Genomic DNA, 23395 nt, shown 5'->3' on the forward strand with positions numbered 1-23395 from the left:
CCAGGAGAACGAGGTCCAATTTTCGTTCATGATTTATGGAGAGACGTTGAGGCCGACGGAGAGTTCCAAAGTGTAAAAATCAGTTTTCGACTGTGGCTGTGGAAAGTGAAATAATTAAAGCAACTTCTGTAAGCAACTTTAGGCCCGGAAAAGCCTCGCCATTTTTTTTTTTTAATTTGTTCCGAGAGCTGCTTCAACGATGTGGTTTCATTTATTAGTCTATTTGCCAGATCTATTTCCTGCTTCAAATTCTGAAGTATTTGACAATGGTGATCTTTGTACGTATTTGAGAACATCGTACAGAGGTTTTAAGTTTTCTTCACTTCTGTTCCCACTCAGCAAAATAGTGAATGGCTCCAACCATAGCCGTCCCTGACTTATTGAATCTGCTGCGAATTTCTTCGACGGAGAGATCAAGAACTTCGTAGAACAATCTCCTCAGCTCATTCTTGTTTTCCTTTCCTTTTCCACATTTATGCCTTCCAAATCAACCACCGAATCAGTGAAACTACTGGTAAGTGTGCATTTGCGTTTCAACGATGGTTGAATTGATGTGTTTAATTCATACGCCTTCGTTACATCGTGGAGGAGATTTCCAAATATTTCTCCAACTTGCCGGCAAGATCTGAGCTGTTCCATTATAGATTCTATTAACTTTACAGCGGTATCAATGTCGAAACCTCTCCTTTGTAGTACGTTTGCAGATTTCAGATATCCAAGCACTCTGAACATGAGTTCTATAAGAAAGCAGAAAGACTTGCTAGAAATCGGATGCAGTAATCCAGTAGCTTCAATTTTCAACGACGCATGTTCTTCTCGAAAATATTTGACCGCCCTCAGGGTATTTGGTATGTGAAATCTGTTGTCATGGAGCACCTTGACTGTGTTTAGATGTCCGGTCCAACGTTGCTCCAATAATCGCTTTAAACTCTTTTCTTCGTATTCTGATGCAATGTGTTTTGTCCTGAATTGTTGACAAATATCGAAGGACTCCTTTAATTCAGCAACGGATTCAATCGATCTAGTAACAACCCAATGCAGCTGGTGGTTGAAACAGTGAACAAACAAGGTGTTTCTCTTTAAGTCCTCAGATAACAGGGCTTGTACACCCTTCTTCTCTCCGTTCATGACCGGTTCTCCATCGTAGCATCTTGTCGGTTTTCAATTCCACTTTCTTGAAATAGGCAAGCATTTTGTTTATCCAACTTGAGTACAGCCATGCATCTTTCTTGGACTTTAAAGTTGACAACAAGGTACCGAATGACGAAAGACAAATCTTCGATTCGTTGTTTTTGTGGTTTCGTCTGTAAGCAGTGAACAAAATGTACTTTCGCTTGCTTCGTTCACTTATTTTCCCCACAATTTGGTAAATATAATTGCAAGAATTTCACTGGTTTTAAGTCAGTTTGAAGATTCTATTCAGCGTTACTTTTTAGAGGGAGCAAAAAATAATTTAGGGGCAGTGTCTCCTCTAGCCCCTCTCCGGCTACGGGCCTGTCGTTTTAGCTTTTTGGAAACCAGTATTGTGACCGGAAGTAATAATAAATTTCAACCACTTCCGGTTTTAGTAGAGTATTGTAGTGGTGATGATATGTTCTCCTGAAATTCTAAATCGATTGTACAAACCGCTTCTCGGTATATTTTGACGTGGGAGATCCGGATTCGATTTCCAGTTGGAGCTAATGTAGTTCGGATCACACGTTAAGCTATAGGTTCACGTCTCTTATAGCCTCGCTGCTGAAGAGGACGATAAACTGGAGGTCAAATAAAAATCAATATCGTTTACCGTTTTTGCTCTATAGAAATCAGTATTGAAACCAAAGTAATAGTAAATTTCAACCACTTCCGGTTCTGGCAGATTGTTGTAGATAATGACGGTAAGTTTTCTTGAGAATTTGGATCGATTGCAAAAATCCGCTTGTCGCTATCTAGTACCGTTCTCGTTTTACGGAGAAAAACGCTGAAACCAGACATGGTTAATTTCAACCACTTTCGGTTTGCATAACAGGTTAACGGAGGAGACGAACCTATTCTTGAAACGATAAAAGAATTATCAAAAAAAAAAAAAAAAAAAGCCTCTTGGTATATCTTATCGTTTTTTCTCTGACACCTATTGACAAGCAGACAGACATAGCCGTTCTATAACAGTTTTGATCCTCGGTTCGATTCCCGGTGAGGACATTCCGTCGAAAAAGTTATTTTTTTTACGCCAGTCATTCTGAGTTAGATTTGCCTCATTCATACCAGGAAAATCCCGGAATTGAACCTAACATAATGGTCCCAGACCTCTTCCTTCTTTCTCCCCAATTCCGCGGACAGTGTTACTCTCATTCCTCATACGTAACGGGCTAACATGGCCATAGCTGCCCAGAAATCTAATTCCTACTCCTAATCCTATATCATTTCCGACACTTACATACATAGTTCGGAAATCTAATAATAAACAGAAATAGCATTACTTAAACTAGCATTTTCCCCATGGCGTTGGTCGCGCCAGGTGACCTGATTTCATAGCAATACCGTTCAGTGATATAACTCCGTGTGATTATTAATTACATTGTCTAAGAGACAAAAGTAAGGTCTATAGATGATCTTCGAGAACACATTCAAATAGCCTTCGATCGTGTAATACCTGTCATTTGGCAGCATTTGGCAAATTGGACTTCTTACAAACAACACATTGAATATGTTAAACAATTTTTTTCACTTCCGGTAAATCTTTGAGGAACAAGAGCTTTTGTTTTATATCATAGTTCCAATTCGCAAACAACCTGATAATGTCTACTTCATTTGAGGTCAATCAGTATACCCTGTAAGTATACATACAATCGATGTGTCCCGTCCAAGTTAGATGACTCGATTGTACTATCTCAATAATATTCGATAGTCTACAGCTACTGTGGAGTTCTATATCAAGTATCCCGATCCATTTTATTTTATTTTTTTCGTTTGTTCGTTTCTGTATTCAACAAATATTGCCCTTCAGCCTTCACTGTTTAGCAGGTATTGTATATAATGCTTAAATTTAAAATATGTACACGCTCTACTATTTTTAAGAACATTTTGTTTATGTCTACAGACAAAATGTACACATTTGTGAACTGAAAAGAAACGTTAAACCGTATAATCAGGGAAGATTGGTTAATTATTAAGAATTTTAAATGTCTCAGTTTCTTTATTTTCCTTATAGGTTGTCTACTATAAATGCATCTATTGTTATAGCGTCCATTGTCCAGTGGGAAGGGCTAAATGGTAAATTGCAAATACAGTTGTATATTGCACTTAGTTCAAGAATGTAGTAATCCAAAGCTTAGTTGGAGAATATAGTGATCTAGAACTTAGCTGGATAATATATTGATCTAGAGCTTAGTTGAAGAAGATAGTGATCTAGAACTTAGTTGAATACTATATTGATCCAGAGCTTAGTTGAAGAAGATAGTGATTTAGAATTTAGTTGGAGAATATATTGATTCTGAGTTTGGTTAGAGAAGATAGTGACCCAGAACTTTGTTGAAGAATACATTGACCCATGGCTTAGTAGGAGAATAGACCTACCTTGATTCAGTCCTTAGTTGGATAGTGAGCTAGGACTAGGAGATTATGTTGATCTAGAATTAGCTAAAGAATATGCTGTTCTATATATTAGTCAGAGCAACTATCAATTTAGCAAACGCTGTAAGTTTCACTTTTGTGTGAAGACTTTGCATTTATTATAAAACGCATCACTTGTCCTTCGTACCGTATGTAGATGAACAACACGAAGGAACTTTTGCTGTGGAGGGGGAAAATTATTACTCTTATTCCTCACATTTGAACACACTCAAACAAAATTAGCTTTTGACTTTTGCTTTTTATTGCTATTGACATCACGGAATAAAATGTATCTTTCATATATTGATTTACAACAAATACGTGATTTGTGTGTAAAGCCTAGCCCTGCTGCTGTTTCTATATGAAATACGAAATAACATTTTAAAAAAAAAAATTATATTCCCAGCTGAAAACTAGACTTAATACGTAGTATTTCACAGCTGGCTATGTCGCCAAATTATTGTTGTGAAGGCTGTTGTTGTAAATAGTTAGAATTATTCCTAACCACATAAGATCACTTTAAAGCATCCTTATGTGCACTACTGAGGTTCGAAAAAAGTAAATTTTTATATACAAATTGTAATAGTGCACAAAAGTTGTGCATTCACATGTTAATAAAGGGGGAAATACTTTTAAAAATTCTATATTTTATCTTCAGTTCAATCAAAGGGCATAATTTGAACGAAAATGATCAGAAACACTTCGACTTCCAATAGCATGAAACTATTATTGTGGTTTAATAATGGTAAAAATTACAGCGGTGCATTTAAATTTCGCGCTTATGTCCCAAAGTTAGTGCATTTCAGTGAAAATTCTACTTTTTTGGCTTTACAAACAGATGCATTCTTGTATTTAAAACATATTGTAAAGCTCTGCTTATGTAAGTGTAGGTAGAGCAAATTTCAGTCCGGAATCGTTCAGTATTTTACAGGAATACTACAATAATGTAACTTCTCTAATATAAAGTAGAGAAAGGTGACCCAAGCTCCGAGCAGCCTAGAGCAGGATTTCCACAGAGCTCTGAAGCAAGCTAAGTGGAGTGAATTAGGAATCCCCAATGCTCCGAAGCAAGCAGAAAGAGGGTTAAGAGTATCAGAGGTACGAAGCAATTTAAACGACTGAGGTTAGAAATCCCGACAGAGCTTCGAAGCAAGCTAAGCGGAAAGAAGGAAAGCCTAGAGTTCCAAAGCGAACTAGAGGCTTTGGGTTGGGTATCACCTAGAGCTCCAAAACAAGCTAGAGGAGAGGTTACCCTTCGAGACTAATAGCTGACGTTGAAATCTTCTCGATTACATAGCCGTTCCAGGTGAGGCGGTGGCACTGCTTTTCCATCGTTGTCATGTGCCTGGTGGCGTCGCTGTTGTCCCGTCGTCTGCAGTTGTAGTACTCCATTGTAAAATGCACGGGGTTGTTGTTTATAAATAGGAACATATGTTGGGTGTTTGTAACCATAAACATGTGTTAGGTACTTGTAAATACAAACATGTGGGACATTACAATATACAAAGTCATTTTTCCCCTAGAGAGTGATTTTACATATTTAAATTTGAGATGAAAACTTTAGCTTGCAGCTCTTTCCCTATTTGCAAAATTATTGTTGTTTTATCACGTGGAGGTGGCTACAGTTCGAGCTCCATCAACACCCGAATTAACCATCCAGGGCATGTTACATTTAGTTGGATGGTTGGAGAGTACCGTCTCTTTCAGCACCGAGGCTTTACGAGACACGAACTTACGCCTTAATGTGGAATTCGAATCCGACTGAAGGCACGTACGCTAGCTTGTTTTGGATATCTACGAGAAAGTTCTTAAATTACGTTGTTTCACCATTATCAGTCAGACATTATCATGAAATGGGATTTCAAGTCCAATTTAGGAATCAAGGAGTACAATGTTACTCTAATATAGCCATCTCTGTTACCTTGTCTGCACATTTTCTTTTCTACTGCACTCTTTAACATTTTTTTAAACGTATTTTTCCGCTGTTTGACTGTGACAGTGGAAACTTATACATTTAAACTCAGAGTTTTACTAGCCATAATTTATATAAAATTTTCTGTTATCATAGTTTCAATCATTAGAGGGGATAACACCTTACATTTCATCCAATCCATCAGCTTAAAACAGATCTTGGCATCAAAATGTATTTGAGAGAGGCTCAAAAATTCTATCAGATTTTTCTTTCGTCTGTTAATTTCTAGCTTTCAGTATCCTACTGTAAGCAAGCTCTCGTTCGTATTGTCTTTCAGTCACTGTAATCGTCAACTACATATTCTCAAGATGACAGAAAAATACGTTCCTTTTAATCCCTAGATCGATGATTTTTTTAATGTTCATAGGCATATGCCTCATTGTTTACAAGACAAAAAGATGCGCTTTCTACCTTATTTCACTGAGTGATACACTTTAACCCCTCAAGCTGGCATATGAATCACTACTTCCGCACCCTACTGGCAGTAGAACTCCATAGAGTATGCTGAGTTTTTCTAATACTCTGCATTTACCGAGTGCGTGCTCGGAATTCCACCCAAAGGGTAGACATCTAATGATGAGTGCACACTCAGGCTCACAGTTTAAACGGTTAATATCGAACCAGACAGCAACATACATCTTTATAATGTAAATGGCTAGTATCTTCAGTTCATTCCAGTCAGTGCTGCCAATTTGGGGGAAAAAGTCTAAATCTAGGGCGATTCGATTTCCAGGATACAGACAAAAAATAATTTTTCCGAATAGCGACTTTTTGGGTGATTTTTGAATGACAATTTGGCGACTTATTTACAAATCTAGCAACTTTTGTGTTACCACCAACTTATCATGTAATTAAATACTATTAGCTTGAATCAGTTCAGAAATATGTTTATTTCCTTTTGCTTATTTGAATCAGCTCAGGTGTTGACATTCTCGGAAAGTACATAGCATTTATCTCCATATTTCCGCTTGCCCTCTAACGGTGACTAACTCCAACATTTAATATTCTTTAGTTTGCAGAGCTTTCGTTTAGAGACATAAGTAATATATTATCAATAGCAAGCTGATTATCTGTACAAGCGTGAGTAGAAGTGAGGTGTGTAAGATTTTCTCTGTAGAATTTTACTTTTGTTCGTTTTTCTGAGGAAATTGATCATAAAGTTAAAAATATATATATTGTATTAAAAGTGAAACTATTGTTATTACATATAAATGCTTCATTTACGGTTTGGTAGCGTAGATAGCATTGTGGTTTGAATCGATCGCATATCTTATATATATGAAAGAAAGAGAAAGACGAAATTCACAAATATTTTTTTAGCGACTGTTGACTCAAAATTGGAGTCATTCATTTCATCTTCTATTTAGCAACTTTCTGTATCGACTTGTTGGCAACACTGATTCCAGCACTCCGTTAAGAAATAAATATTCGTAAGATCCAGTGCACGTCAACCATCGGAAATGACTGGACCCATCAGTCCAGTAAGAGAAACACGTTTTTAGATCATCCTGAGCACATGTGGTTGACGACGATAGTGGTTTGGAAACAACACATACAAAAGTTTGCTTACAGGAAAATACTGAAAGCTAGGAATTAACAGACGAAGGGGAAATCTGTTAGAACTTTTATGTCAACTTTAATACATATTGATGGCAAGAACTACATTGAGCTGATTGACTGGACGAAATGTAAGCTGTCATCCACTCTTATGATGGGAACACTGACAACAGAAAATATTTGATAATTTATGCAAAAATAAACTTTGAGTTTTAAAAATTTCCCCTGTCACACTCAAGCTGCAAAGATATACTCAAATTGTGACAGAGTCCACCAGAAAGAGCAACATTGCGAGCTTTGATGCCTAAATTAGATTGGAAATCTGATTTCAAGATGACATCCTTGACTGATAATGAAGAAATAATTTAACATGTCGAATCGTTGGGTAGAGGGTGAATGGAGCTTGAATTGTAGCTATCTCCACGTGGTGAGGTCTGAATCATTTTAGCAATTATAATTTTGCATAATGGACAAAGAGCTGCAAGCTAATGTTTTCATCTTAAATTTGAATATAAAAAAATCTCGAAAGAAAAATGAGTTAAAGAATGGTCTTGCACATATTTTAATACAAAAATGCATATGTTTGTAGAAGTGTTAAAAAGTCAATTTTTCATCGAATCTCATTAACTTTAGGCTATATACGCGAACTCTAAATATATATATACGGTACCAGTGTAATTTTGAAAGTACTTTTACTTCTATTAAACATTAAAATAAAGTAATTTCATGCTATAAGAAGTCAGAAGACTTTACCTTTAAAACCTGAGCGTTACATCAATATTGGTGTTTTCAATCATTTTTTAAAAACAAAACTTTACTCTCTTTCCGCAAACTGAAGATAAAATATAGGATTTATTCAATATTTTCGCTCTTTATTAGTATGCGAATGTGCAACTTCTATGTTATACGTATTCGATATTCGAAGATTTGCTTTTTTCGACCGATCCTAATGTACGTGGATACTAGGCATAGAAAATTCACACCGAATGACAACGATTTAATTTGATTGGCTGACTGACAAGTGAGGTAATCTAGACTGTAAAAAGAATCAAAAATCCATTAGATAAAGATGTTCATACACGTTCTAGTAGAAGAAATGTTGGCGCAGATCAACCAAATGTAAAAACGGAAAATGGGTCAAATTAAACTTGCTAACGCTCTGTCCTTCAAAATTAATTTGAAAAAAATATTTATTTTTTTTCCGAAAATAACCCTTTAACACCAAAACGATATTTTCAAGTCTCTTGTTTTCGAAATTGGTTCATTCGGCTACCAAGTTTCTTTAGTTATCAATATGAATATCAGAGTACGTAGGAATTTGGGCCACTGCATTTTCTTTCCCGTGTAGTACTTGCAAATATGATTACTTTATATATATCCCTGCAAAACTCCTACACTTCCCTAAATGGGATTTCCTTCAATTTAACACATTGATCTTTGCAACATTTTTTAGTTCGTGAAGGGCGTATGTCCTGAGTCATCATGCAACAGTCAAAGTCGTCTTACAGAGCAAAGTCAGCACGCAAAGCAATTCTAATTACATAATGCTTCAATTATAGAGAGATGACGTGACACTTGCAAGTCATGAGAAGTCTTGATCAGCATAACATAGATTTCACCAGTTCTTTTTCAGCAAACATACATTTGACGCAAGTTGCACATTAATCTCCGATTGTTAGTTTAAGATATTTTTAAGAAATAACATGTCTTTATAAACGTTCAAGAATTTTGCTTACATTAGCTAGAACGCACTTATAAATCATTTAAGACACCTAAAACATCTGTAGAACATTAGAAGATAGATGCTGATCAACAAAAATGTTAGCTTTGCATCTGTTAGCTTACAGAAACCATAAATATTCTTTAATTAGACAAATCGAAAACACTTAGATTAATAGTTACTGAAGTTTAGACACACTCATATTACAAAGCAACCATAATATTTCCGATGGCATTTCGCTATCGAGTATTGGAATACATTACTTTCTAAGACCATTGACGAAACTTTATCATTATACAGTTTCTGTCGTTCATTTTAAAGCAATCTCATATAGACACAAATTAAAGAAAATTACAAAGTAATATTCATAAGTACATTACTCAAGTTGCGTTAATATTTGTGAATATTCTAGTTATGTTCCATTTTGAGTAAATCTCGATGGAAGAGATAATAATAATGATAATAAAAGAATTTAAATGGTATTATTTATTTAAAACAAGTTACGAACTACCATACTAAATTTTCTCGCTCTCTTATCTATTAAGTTGAATCAAATCATGCTGTTATTATTACAAATGCATTTATTTAAGAAGTATGAACAAAATATAGTAGGCATTTTCGGAAAACTGTACGAAGAAAATTCACCTACAAAAGCAAAACACTTTTTGCGAATTGTTTTATGAGATATTATTTATACCATATTGTAGGATATTTACGGAAATATTTATTAGTGAAATAATAATAATAATAAAAAAACAAAATCTTTTTTGATAAAATTTTCTGAAGAGATCTCACTTTCAGCAGTAAAGTAGCCCTTGTGGATTTTTCCATGAAACAATATTTAGCCTACGCAACATTATAAAATTGTTGCTGAAATGTTTATGTGTGAAACAAAATAGTCTGAGTTATATTTGAAAAAGTCGTTCATGTAAAGAACACACCCCGAAGAGAAAACTAACCCTTGTAGGCATTTTGATGGTAAAGGAATTATGCCAAATTATCGAGTTGATAACGAAAAGTTTTTAAAAAGATTAAATATGAAGAAAATTATCTGAGCCATACTTGAGAAGATCGTCCGTAAAGAATTCATCCTCAAGAATAAACTTCTAGTTGTGGATTATTTAAAAACGGGAATGATTTTTGCCATATTGTAGGTTGATTATTATTTATGAAATAAGAACAATGTCAACTGAATAGTATTTTTAAAAAATGTCCGAAAAATTTTAATTCCCAAGAAAACTTTATGGACTTTATTATGCAAAATGGTCATACTGTAAGATTTTGAATAAAATAAATATTTATTAAATATAGATATAGTAAGAATTGAACTTACTCCCCAAGAGTAAATGTTGAAAGGTATATGCCACGTTTTATTCGAAATGAAATGAAATCTTTGAGTTTTACGTCCCACGATTATGCAGGCAAGACTAAAGGAGACGGTGATGATGAGAAATGAATGAAACGGTGGAATGAAGAAAGTGGGAGGAAACGGGAGAACCCCGAGAAAACCCACGCACATGGTATTTCGCTGTATTCGAAGTGGGCCAAGTAAAATAGAGGAACAGTCCCTTTCTCTTTTGTTTTTTTTATACCAGGGTAGAATTCTGCATAATTGAAAAGAAAAAATAATACACTGAAATTTACAGTGAAAAAAGTAGAAACCGTAATTTTTAAAAAATGAACCGACCTCAAAAAGCATTAAAAATTAGATAATAATAAACCAGATAAAAGCATAAAATAGCTTATTATTATTACCTATAAAAATGACGTCGTGTCAAATTGAACAAAAATGCAACAGTAATACATTATTTTCTGCTTTTAACATTATTATTATTATTATTATTATTATTATTATTATTATTATTATTATTATTATTATTATTATTATTATTATTATTATTATTATTTTCGGCTTTTTAGTGCATTTTGAAGTTGGTTATTATTATTATTATTTTTTAAGTTTTTAAATCTTTCCACTTTCAATGTCCAAGATACTCCTCGCAGTGGACGACCAATCAGAAAAAATGGATGATATTCTGCTAAAAGCCGAGCAACACCTGCATGTTATGATACCATTAATGACCTTAAACATCCATCAACAGTGTTAAATCATTTGGTGAAAGCTGTCTAAAAACATACTGTTTTTTTTTTTTTTTAATAAGTTTTAACCCCTTGGCTATATGTAACCCACAATACTTTGTTGATTATGTGGTTGCTGCTTATTTTAGAAAAAATAAAATGAAATCTTTAACTTTTACGTCCCACGTTATGCCGGTTAGGCTAAAAGAGACAGTGATGATGAGAAATGAATGAAAGGGTAGAATGAAGAAAGTTAAAGGAAACGGGAGAACCCGGAGAAAACCCACGCACACGGCTTATTTTAGAATGTTTTTATTTAGGTATTGCAGGAATTATTTGATTTTTTAAAATTAATTAATTTGGTTATTAAAAAAATCAAATATTTTGTACGTAAGAATCTTTGTTGGAAATACTTTATTCAATTAGTAAAAGTGCATTGAAATATCATCAGGGGTTCCCGATATAACCGCGAAAATACGTATACACATATCAAGCTGAAGATCTCTTTCTAAGTCAGTTAAGAAAGTAGAGTTGAGTTGAGTTCATTTTGAGTTTACCGTTCCTTTCAGCAGCGAGGCTACATGAGACGGGTCTTACTGATTAACGTGGAATCCGAACCACATGTGGTCCCATAGGGAATCGAACCCGAGTCTCCCACGCCAAAGGCGCGTACGCTATTAAAAAAGTAGAGAATCACCGTTTACCCCCTGTTCGATTACTTGGTACGTAGACATTATGTAACGTATCGGAATTTGAATGAAAAAGATACATACATTTTAGCTTGAAGCGCTACAATGAGATCATCGTCTGTATCCACTTGTTCGGATTCCTAAAACAAGTATAATTGGTAAGGATACATACCACTCTGTTTCGCAAAACTAACAATGCTTAGAGAGAGAGAGAGAGAGAGAGAGAGAGAAAGAAGACTTAGAGGGGCCTCCAATGGCGGATATTTCTTCTATATAATTTTGGGGAACAACATCCATATACACATGTGTTTCCTTATCATATTTCGTCCACCAGAAATCAATGGAAATTTTAATACAAATATGGGGGCTCATTCAAGAAAATTTGGTGGTCCTGGCCCCCTTGGACTCCTAGGATCGACACTCATGCATGGATCAATCACTGTCTGAATTACTGTTACTCATAACACATTGGAAACCACGCCTTTGTATATGTTCTTGTACCTTCATTATTTAAAGAGGAAGCTATTTAGCTAATGGTATTACAACCTTTCTATTTTTTCTATCAGAGTAACACATGTTTTTTGCAAAGAGTTACAGAGCAATGTGATTATCAATATTTCCCTGTAGTAAATCAATATTTCTCTTGTGTTATTGTTATTATATATTATTACTATAGAGACCCTCAGGGCACGTACTTTTTATTATTATTATTTTTTAAATATACTCTTCATGAAATCAAGAACAACAGAACATGGCTATTAATATTTCCTGACATATATGTCATTTGTAAATATAATTGTAATAATGGAATACGTAGTTCTATGTTTGAACAGAAATGTAATGTTCTTTCGTTTTCACATGCGTATTATTGTCAAAGTAGTTAATCGAAGTAATGAATTTTTCATAGTCCCAGGTGGAATACCAGGTAGAGAGAGAGAGAGAGAGAAATACTTTATGCAACAACAACTTGTACTGTACGTAAACACATTTTAATTATTGAAATGGAAGTAAATAATCCTTTTGGTCCTTACCACAGCAACATTATAATTAATACGTAGTAGTTAGTACGTATTTAGTGTGCTTTTAAATCCTCAATCTTTTATGATTCTCAACATACTTTACCGAATGTCTACAATATCGTGACACATATGGGTTATATTAAATTAGGTTAAAATTGGGTGTTTTGGCTACCATTCCAGACTTTGGCTGGTATATTTTTGTCTCAAAATTTGATTTTAACTTATTAACCTTTCAGGGACGATTTTAGGGACACTTTAGGAACGCAAAAAATGAACGCCCAAAAGGTATTGAATGACTTATTTGATAAGTTAGACGCAAATGAGGCTTATAAACAACACTCACCATTCCCATCCAGAAGTGTTTATATACCACAGTCATCAACAAAACGATCACGTGTGTGTTTATATGCCACACCGGAATTTAAAGGGTTAAAGGCTTCATAGTAAAAATAAAATGTTTCTTATAAAGCCTAAATTATTTATTTGCAACTGAATGTTGTATGATGTCACACCTGCTACTTCTCAGTAAATCACGTACAGAGAGCAGAGAGAGAACAGCGAACCTAGTATTGATAGAAGACACTGGTGACAAGCACTGTCGCAAATCCCGGGGGAATGAGGGGTCATCTTCCCCCAATCTTGGAACTGGGGGGGACTGTCCTCCCAATAATTCGATTTGAAATGTGTTTTTTGCGGGGGGGGGGGAGGAATGTGATGATTTGTGTCCGACTGCCTCAAATCTGCTCGCCTGTCAATGTTGAAGATAACTTTGCTCTCCTGATCCTCCACAACATTGTTTTTCAACTTCATAAATATTTTGAACATAGCTTTAAAATTATGGGAATGGTCTTATCCGTTTTCCCCAATGTTGAAGACAGATTTGCGCCGCTGGTGACAAGCAAACAAACCATAATTTATGGGTTTGCAGATACAGCCCCCCCCCCCCCAATGATTCATAACTAATTAAACACTGTAAATACGTGTTTTATCTCATTTCGCCTACCTTGGTACCTCGTTTTCTTTGCTCATCCTGTTATCTCTTTCCCGGCTCGGATTGTAAAAGCCCTTTCCTATGTCATTCACCAGGATTGGCCTAGACTTATTGGCCTTCTGGATGGCTTAAACTTGGCGCGACACATGCAATAGGAGTAGGCAACACACCGGTTGGAAAAGTCTGTTTTAAAGTACATTGATACATGTATTGGACAACGCAATTATTATGTCAATCAACTGATGAAGAGATCAAAGGTTCGAAAGAAAGATAGGAACGTGAACTAGGTAAACGGTTTGAGCATTGAGGTAGAAATGGCGATACACACACATACACACACATCCTATATATACGTATATATATATATATATATATATATATATATATATATATATATATATATATATATATATATATATATATATAAAGAGTAACAAACTCTAGTGAAGGGTTGGTTTGCGTGTTCATCAAACTTTGGTTCTCTTTTGTGCAGGTGAAGTGACGCGATCCCCAGCTGTGCTCGTGATAGCTGTGTCTCAGCTTCGTGTATCACTCGGCCCATGATCCTCAACAGCCAGAAAACCCTTCGGTCTCACCTCCCCTGCAGAGCTGGTAATTGCTCCAGAGAGTGGGCTCTGAGCGAGGGATCGAGGTTTGCATGCTCATATTCAATTGGTGCTTTGTTGTTGGAAACAATAGGCAAAAAGAAGAGGCAACGTTTTTCACCTCTGAAATGCACTGCTTTTGTTCACACTTCACGAGTTACTGAAGCGAGCTAGAACAAAAAAAGATTATATATTTTTTCTTTCTCTCTTCTAATATTTCAATCAATAGCGAATCGCTCAGGAGTAACTGAAATAATGGTTACTATCTAGCTTAATAGCATTATCAAAAATTTTGTATTTTCCTTTTTTCCCTTGTTTAAGGAATTGATAAATTAAGAAGACTTTGTTATTTAAACGGTCTTTGTCTATGTAGAAGAGCTACTTAGTGACTCGAAAGAAGGAAGAATGATCTACAGGGTGTACAATATGCAATGTAACCCGGAGTTTGGGACATGTTTTGCAAAAAAAAAAAAAAAAAAAAAAATAAATAAATAAAATTAATTTACACCTTCGTTACATCTGCCAACACTGTGTGGTTCCTAGTGTACTTTAATCATTGCTTTCTAGTTTAAAAATATATGTATGAACAAGGATTCATTTTGGTATAACCATTATTTGTGTATTACTTCAGGTTCAAAAGTTCTACTATTCCAAACTCCAGGTTGCATTGTATATTGGACAGCCTGTATCTTGCACTAGTAAACTCAGACATAAAGAAGCAATGGGGCAATCGGTATGTCAAATGATCCGTCCCGGGTTTGATTCCCGTTGGGATGAAATTTATTTTTGATTCTAAACTTATTTCAGTGCGGCTCATGGGTTCATTGGAGGCTTACCTCCATAAAGCCCGTAGCATTGTTTGTTTGTTTGTTTGTTGCAGTGTAATATCATGTATAGGATTAAATTGTACAATTCCTGTTGGTGGTCAGAATGAGCCAATTTCTACTGTTGGTGATTATCCCCTTTCAGAACCGATATTATTTGAGATGTGCGCCTACAGTTTAAGGTGGAACCCGAACCACTATATTGCATCAGTGTTCGTCCATGAAAATCGAGCCCGAGATCTTGTGTATCAAAGGCGCACACGCTAGCTACTAGATCAGCGGAGCTGTAAACCTTCATGGTCTGTCTTGGTGAAGGGAAAATGGAGGACAATTATACCTTTACCTCAACCTAAAATCCGACATAACCTGTATCGCGGGTTGGGTTTTAGTGTCTAAGGTTCTGGTTTGTAGGATTAACCTGATCTGGAAAGTACAACAGAACTTTTATTTTACCAAATTCTTATAGAAGGCGTATAGAATAGTACTTTTTCAATGGTGGAGTCCATGTCAGCTCAGAGGTAGCCGGTGGTAATAGCCGAGTGATATTAGGCGTTCGGCTGCAGATCATGAGGCACAATCCATCATTTGTTCTAGTCTTTCTGAAGAGCATGGGCGTTCTTAGCAATGTTGCCAACAACCTTAGCGGAAAATAGGCTAGATGGCCTTCAGAAATGCGTTTTTTACGCAAAAATGGCTATATTTTGAACTGCTAACTTATCACCCTCATTGTAAATTTTAAACACTTTTTTTTTTGTGTGTAGGATTATAAGTAAGTTATAGTACAATTTGAAATGTTGAATTTTATTCGCTGAAGATTAAGAATCAATATACATAACTTTAACCCACAAACGCCCAAGACCAGTTTTATTCGTTAGCAACTGCATTGAACAATACCGTGTTACATCGAAAACCTGAGAAGAAAACTAAACGAAATTCGTACAACAAGAGAACGGGTAGTGTGCCTGAAGTGGAACAACGGGGGTTTGGCTACATGAATGATAAAGCCCATGTAACGTAGTGAAAAATAAAGTGGGTCACTGGTGGCACAAGGGGCGTTTGTGTCCATCAACAACTCATCTGACTTGTGAAAGTCAACATTTCATCTGATTTGTGACCAGTTTAATTGAAATAAGTCATCATTGATGACGTAGCAGCTAGCCGAGGCGCTGGAGCTGGGATGGAGTAGTAGACCAAATTTCATAATTCTATCTTCATTTTCTTTTCAGTTACAACCAATTAAATTTGTTATTATCCAGATAGGAATAGTTGTCTTGGAGGACACGAGAAATGCATGGCAATTTCGGTCCAGTATAATCTTTAATTGTCTACAATGTTTGTGTGTTTGTATTACTGTTGACTGTATTAGTTATGATAAATCAAATAGTTGAAGTAAGTCACAAAGTATTTAGAAAACACACTAGGGAGTTCACCTGTGGTGCCAGAGGTTCCAACTTCAATCCCAGACCATGTGAGTTTGTGGTGGAGAAAAATCTTGTCCGTGAGTTTTGTTGAAGTTCCCATGTTTCCTCCTACTTCCTCATTTCACCAATCACATCATAATCATTTACTTTCATTAATGAACCGTCTCCTTTAACGTAAAGGTCATATACGTGGGTCACATACAAGCCCGATATTTCTGGAGTCTTCGTCTGTTATAGAGGAATGAGGAGTGTGTGGTAATTTTAATACGTGGAGTTGGCAACTGTGCAGTTTCAGCTATCCGCCACCTACGGCGCTAGTTGAATGTAAACCAAATGACAACTTGTTTGGAAAACTGGTCTCGCGAAGAAGTCCGCTCAATTATTTGATTTCTGTAGGCGAAACATGTAACCGCGGCTGAAACTCACCGGCAGCTGGTAGAGGTTTACAGAGAGACCATAATGCCTCGTCAGAATGTCGCAGAATGGTGTCAAAAGTTCGCGGCTGGTAGAGAAAACGTCAGCGACGAGGATCGCAGTGGCCGACCCAGCATGGCATCAACAAATTCGAAGACAGCTGGGACAACATCGACCATCCTCCCTACAGCTTGGACCTCACTCCAAGCGACTCTTACCTGTTCCCACACTTGAAGGGTCATCTAGGAAGCCGTCGCTTCGCTTCAGACGAGGAGACGAAACACATAGTGTCAACGTGACTGAACACGCGAGGACAGGATTTTTTTTTACCAGGAGGGGATTTTCAAACTCATCCCACGGTGAGACAAGTGCATCAACCGATACGGAGACCGTGCCGAAAAATAACCTAACATATGTACTATCTGTTGGCTGTATTGATTGTATGAAATAATATATACTTTCTGATCACTTCTTGTATACTTTCTGATCCCTTCTTGTATCATTCGTATACTTTCTGATCCCTTCTTGTATCATTCGTATACTTTCTGATCACTTCTTGTATCATTCGTATACTTTCTGATCACTTCTTGTATCATTCGTATACTTTCTGATCACTTCTTGTATCATTCGTATACTTTCTGATCACTTCTTGTATCATTGGTATACTTTCTGATCACTTCTTGTATCATTCGTATACTTTCTGATCACTTCTTGTATCATTCGTATACTTTCTGATCACTTCTTGTATCATTCGTATATTTTCTGATCACTTCTTGTATCATTCGTATACTTTCTGATCACTTCTTGTATCATTCGTATACTTTCTGATCACTTTTTGTATCATTCGTTGTTAAATGATATGTTTTCTTCATAAGGATACTCACATATTAAAATACCTTCTTTTTTCTTTCTCCTGCTTCATTATAATAGATGCAACAACCGTTCTTCAGGACTTCTCTGAATATTTGTGAAAATTAAGTTAACCCCTTCAGTGCGTAATTTTCAGATGCGAACCGCTGTAAAAAAAAAAAGTGTATATTTTTTTTTAGAACTTTGGAATTTGTTACCTTTTAATAACTTTTAAACCTCTCAAGCAATCACAATGAAATTTTCGGCATTATGATCTTTGTTGCTTCTAATTAGCTACTATAACTTGTCATTGTCGTATTTATGGTTATCATCATCATCATATGGTTAGGTTACACAAAATTTGGGAATGCCTCAACAGATCAAGCCCAATTTTTTCTGTGTTGTTTATTGGGGTTCCTAGGCTAAATATTGTCGGGAATAACATTACTCATACTATGGGCAAGTATATTCGCCATACGCAATACAAAATAGCCAAAGCAAAATGAAAGCGTATATATACGCCATCCGCACAGCATGTGCGTTTTGAAGACACGAGTTAACTCGCCACCCACACTGAAGGGGTTAAGAATGCTGGGAATCAGTTTTGATTTACGGCTGGGTTAATTAATCAGATCATCATCTTGATCCAATTTAAAACTTGTAACTGCGGGGTGTAATCTTAGTAAGAGGCGATATCGCGTGACAACATCCAGAACATTCTAATTTTCGCTGTATTCTGCAACTTTGAAATTAAAGATTAGCTTAATATCTAGATCTTTTGTGACAGTAACGCTATATTTCACATAGTCAACAAATTATATTGTTTGTTATATTTCAGCTAGAACCTTGACGTTACTTTAAATTTCAGTTTCCGCTTCAAAAAAGTACAATCGTTTTATTCATATTCTGGCAAAAAAAAAAAAAAAAAAAATCATTGCGAATAACGAGCAGAACTAACGATATTTATAAAGTTATTGTATTTTGTGATTTAGTTTCAACATTCATAATACTCAACAACATGACTTTTTTTTTTTAGATTAAACTTATTTCTCAGTATATGTAAGTATCTACAAGTACCTTTGAATGCAACGATAATTCATCATACCATGAACTTCAGACATTTTTGGTATTTTTAAAGATTTTATTGTATGTTTGCCTTCGCACGGATATTCAGTGCTCTTTAATTAAAGATTTTTCCTTTATATATTTATTCTGTCTGACTGTGCGTCCGTACGGGAGATATAAAACTTGAAGAAATACTGGATGGATCATCCTTCGTTTTGGCCAGATATGGGAGATCAAAAGTTAGCATTTGGAATTCGTTGATAGACGTGGTCCATCTAATTGATTCCAAGATTTGGACAGTAAAATATCTGTTCCTCATGAATTTGTATGGGAGTACTTATGAATATCATTCTTGCTTGATATACTGTTGTTGTTGAGATTAACTGGTTAGTATAATGATCAGGATGCAAAATCTGTCCCAGAAGTACAACACTAAACTGGAATTAAGTTATTTTCTACTCGTCAAATCAAGCTTAGATATAGTATATTTTTAAATATTCATTCGTCTCCTTAATTTAAGGGGATTTAGGATTTAGATTTCTGGGCTCTCGGCATCTAAGGCATTTAGCCCGTCACGTACATGATGGATGACATCCTTCGGCGAGCACACTATCCGGGGAAAGGGCAGGAAGGAAGCGGCCTGGGACCTATAAGTTAGGTACCACCCCAGCATTTGCCTGGTGTGAATGAGGAAAAAACAGGAAAACCTTATTCAAGGTGTCTAGCTTGAAAAAGCGTTTTACATTTTTTCTAACTAGTGCCCCCACCGGGAATCGAACCCGGGACCACTCGCACTCCTTAGTTTAATTTCAATTAAAATGCTATATTTGAGCCTAGACTTGTTAAAGTTTAGCTTATTAAAGAGCTTAATTTATTTTAAAAAAACGAAACCAAACTACTTCCCGTAGTGTACATTACGATGTTTCTAGTTCATATTTATTTTAAGTATACGATGTATATTCATTTTAAGTACGAATAGGGCATTAGAAATGTTATTTTAATTTTTTGTTTCGTTATCAATAATTACGTTACATTATGAATCTACGTAAACTGGCGTAAAGTTAAGGATATAGGTGAAATGTAATCTTGGAGGGCTTAATCGATTGCAGAAAACTGCTTGTCATTATATTTTACCGTTTTTGTTCTATACTGATCAACGTAAAAAACATAAATGGTTGATTTCTACCAGTTTTGGTTTCAATATCAATATATTCAATAAATACTTTATTCCAGGAGCGTCATTTCAGACTTCGCTTGAGTGGGGCGAGAGCGCCACTGATATAAGACTTTCACGTTTTGTACTAGTATATTAGTAGACAATCAATTAAAGTATATGTATTCCTCAAACTCTTGGGGGAGGGCAATTGTTTGTATAGTATTTTGTAAAAATACTTTTATAGTGAAACTTTTATAATAAAAGCCGATAGTGGGAGTCAATTCCGGACGCTATTTTTATTAACGCTCTATCTATAACCTATATGGGACAAAATTTTACAACATAGAGGAATTTTGGTATATAACTCCTTAAAAGTAGTATTAGTGCGTTACACATTTTACAATAGTGATTATAAATGTCCATAAAAGACCTTTATACACACCGAATATGTTTCTGTAAGGCAGCCATGTACCACAGCCGGCCCTCGAAATGGTTGCGTACCACTGAGTCCTTTCACCCGACTCACCTGATTCGTTATTGGAAATGTACTTCTTACATAATCTCTCCACGTGATTTTTTTTTTTTCGGATAACCGATGTCCACCTTAAAAATATTATTCGTCTTCAAACATCCAATTGACCACAGAACATTGAGAGACTAGATCAAAACAAGAAGGATCAAGTTTCTCACTAAAATAGTAAGTAAATATACTAAAATAGTATTTTTTTTTGGGGGGGGGAGGGAGGGGATTCTTTAGTATGTAAATATTTAGTCACCGTTGTAGCACAACGAACAAGTGTCTGCATTGAATATGACTATCCAACTCTTGTGAAAACGTTATATATTGTCTCCTACAGACTTGGACACCAAGATGTCCTTTGTGATTGGTCCACGCTCTGTTCCAACTTGCACATGCCTACTGTAAAGGGTAGGGAACACTTGCAGGAGTGACGGAACATATTGATGAACAATCGCATTAGCTATCAATGACTGTTTATGTGGAACATTTCATTTTAATATGGTTACTTATACGCAATATTACATACAAAATTATAAACTATACTGTGAACGAAATAAATAATACTGTTTGTATATTTGACTGGGCTGCCAATTATTATTTCAAATTTATTTCCTGCTATAGTAAGGATGTTTACATTGCGGTTTTAAATTGAATTTTCATATACGAAATATTTATTGTCCACACTGAGAATTTATGGAGAATCAGAGTTTTTGTGACACGGTAAACGAAAAAAGACCTCTTGTCGGTAAAGTAAAGGCTTACGTCAAACATGCTTTTTTTTTTTTGACTGATTATAGTTAACAAAGGTTTTGTTATATAAAAGGAAATACCTGTTCTTAAAGGAACTTTTTGCGCTGAATTCGAATATGCACTCGGTTTTTCTCCATCACGTACGATTTTCCCGTAACAGAGGGATTTTCGGGAAAATCCCTCAAAAATTTCCCTTTTCGTTTATTTTACACCCCAAGATCTTGTCCCCTTGCATATACTAACATAGAAATTATACCTAAGTATACTTTGATTCATATTTAACAAACCCTCCAAGTTTCGTAATAATCGCTTTATTCTTTCTAGAGAAATAAATATGTTTGTATGTATACTGTGTGTACTGTTTATTGCACCTTATAGTAATGCTTTCAGATCTCTTAAGTTGAGGTAAAACGTTTTGCTTTATTACCACAAACACATATATAAAATATAATACAATATAATTTACAAGTGTGACAATTTACAATAAACAATAATACAAATGTACCAAAAGGTCATGAAAAGACAATCAAAACTATCACAATATATGAAACTTCCATTGGGTTACAAAAACGTACACTACTTCCTTATTTTGTAAGAAATGTTGCATTCTCTAACAAGACCCCAACAATAGTCCCCCATATGAAGGATCCCATCGTCCCTGGTACCTTTTCTCCATTGCCATTATATCTTGGTGGAATCTTTCCCCCTGTTCGTCGCTGAGAGCACCTAGGTTAGCAGGAAAGAAGCTGAGGTGGGAGTGCAAAAAGTGGATTTTTAAAGACATCCTACAACCCAACTCTTTGTATTTCTGTACCATGTCCTGTACGATTTCTGTGTAACTCTCAGCTTTGTTATTGCCCAGAAAGTTGCGCACAACACACTTAAATGCTGTCCAGGCAGCTAGCTCAGCACTGTTTAACTTGCTGTCAAAGCTATCATCAAGCATTAATTTCCTAATTTGGGGACCAATAAACACTCCCGCTGAAATCTTAGCATCACTCAGGTTAGGGAACTTATCTCGCAAATACTTGAAACCTTCACCAGATGTGTCCATGGCTTTGACAAAGTTTTCCATAAGTCCTAACTTGATATGAAGTGGCGGTAGTAATATCTTATTAGGATCTACCAAAGGAGCGTATTTGACGTTGCATTCTCCAGGTACGTAATTCACTCTAGGTTCCCATTCCTTCACTTCATAATGTTTGTCATCAGCTCGGCTATCCCATAAACATAAAAAACATTGGTACTTCGTGTAACCGCACTACAGTCCTAATAAAATACCAACTACCTTGAGATCACAACATATTTGCCAACAATGGTCCTTGTAATTTATAAGATTTAGCAAAGTTGACATGGTGTCATAGGATTCCTTAATCTTCACTGAGTGCGCAAGTGGTATAGAAGGTTTTTTTTTTTATTTCCATTATGTAAAAGGACAGCTTTAAGGCCGACCGTTGACGCGTCGATAAATAACCTCCATTCTTCTGGAACGTAAGGAATTCCTAGCTCCGCCATCAACCCATTTATATCCGTACATACACGCACATTATCTTGCATTGAGAAATAGCTTGAAAATTGAACATGCCTTTTCCTGTACACTGATATGTTCGTTTCTGCATCCAATAAGTTCCACTGCTGGAGCCTCGTATATATATATGGAGAATTGTGTATATATAGGGAGAACTTGGAGAATTGTATATATATGTATTAAGATATACATATACTGTACGTTTTAAAAAAAATATACGTTGGAAGTACATTCTATTTTTATACACGTTTCTAATTTACAGAGAGCAATACAAGTGTGTTGTTGACTATTGTAAATATTCATTTTTATGTCTGTGTTTGTAGTAATAAAGCAAATCGTTTTTACCCAAACTCAGGAGATCTGAAAGCATTACTATCAGGTGCAATAAACAGTGCACACAGTATACATACAAATATATTTATTTCTATAGAAAGAACAAAGCGATTTTTACGAAACTTTTAGGGTTTATTAAATATAAATCAAGGTATACTTAGGTATAATTTCTATGTTACTATATGTAAGGGGACAGGAGCTAGGGGAATAAAATATCTGAAAAAGGGAAATTTTTGAGGGAATTTCCCGAAAATCCCTCTGTTACGGGAAATCTGTACGTGATGGAGAGAAACCGAGTGCATATTCGAATTC

At 35.5% G+C, this 23395-nt stretch overlaps 1 protein-coding gene across 1 annotated transcript; it reads right to left on the bottom strand.

Moving 5' to 3' along the window:
* Nucleotides 1-438: 438 nt before the first annotated feature.
* Nucleotides 439-1128, bottom strand: LOC145685122 (uncharacterized). Its single transcript, XM_081757470.1, has one exon. It carries the CDS (start codon nucleotides 1126-1128, stop codon nucleotides 439-441), a length of 690 nt encoding a protein of 229 aa, XP_081613596.1.
* Nucleotides 1129-23395: the final 22267 nt, after the last annotated feature.

This window comes from Thermobia domestica, chromosome 5 (genome assembly GCF_964235325.1).
Source record: "Thermobia domestica chromosome 5, izTheDome1.hap1.1, whole genome shotgun sequence".
Lineage (NCBI taxonomy): Eukaryota > Metazoa > Arthropoda > Insecta > Zygentoma > Lepismatidae > Thermobia > Thermobia domestica.

Coding starts and splice junctions, on each gene's coding strand:
- LOC145685122 (XM_081757470.1), bottom strand. CDS start 1,128: ATGAACGGAGAGAAGAAGGGTGTACAAGCCCTGTTATCTGAGGACTTA.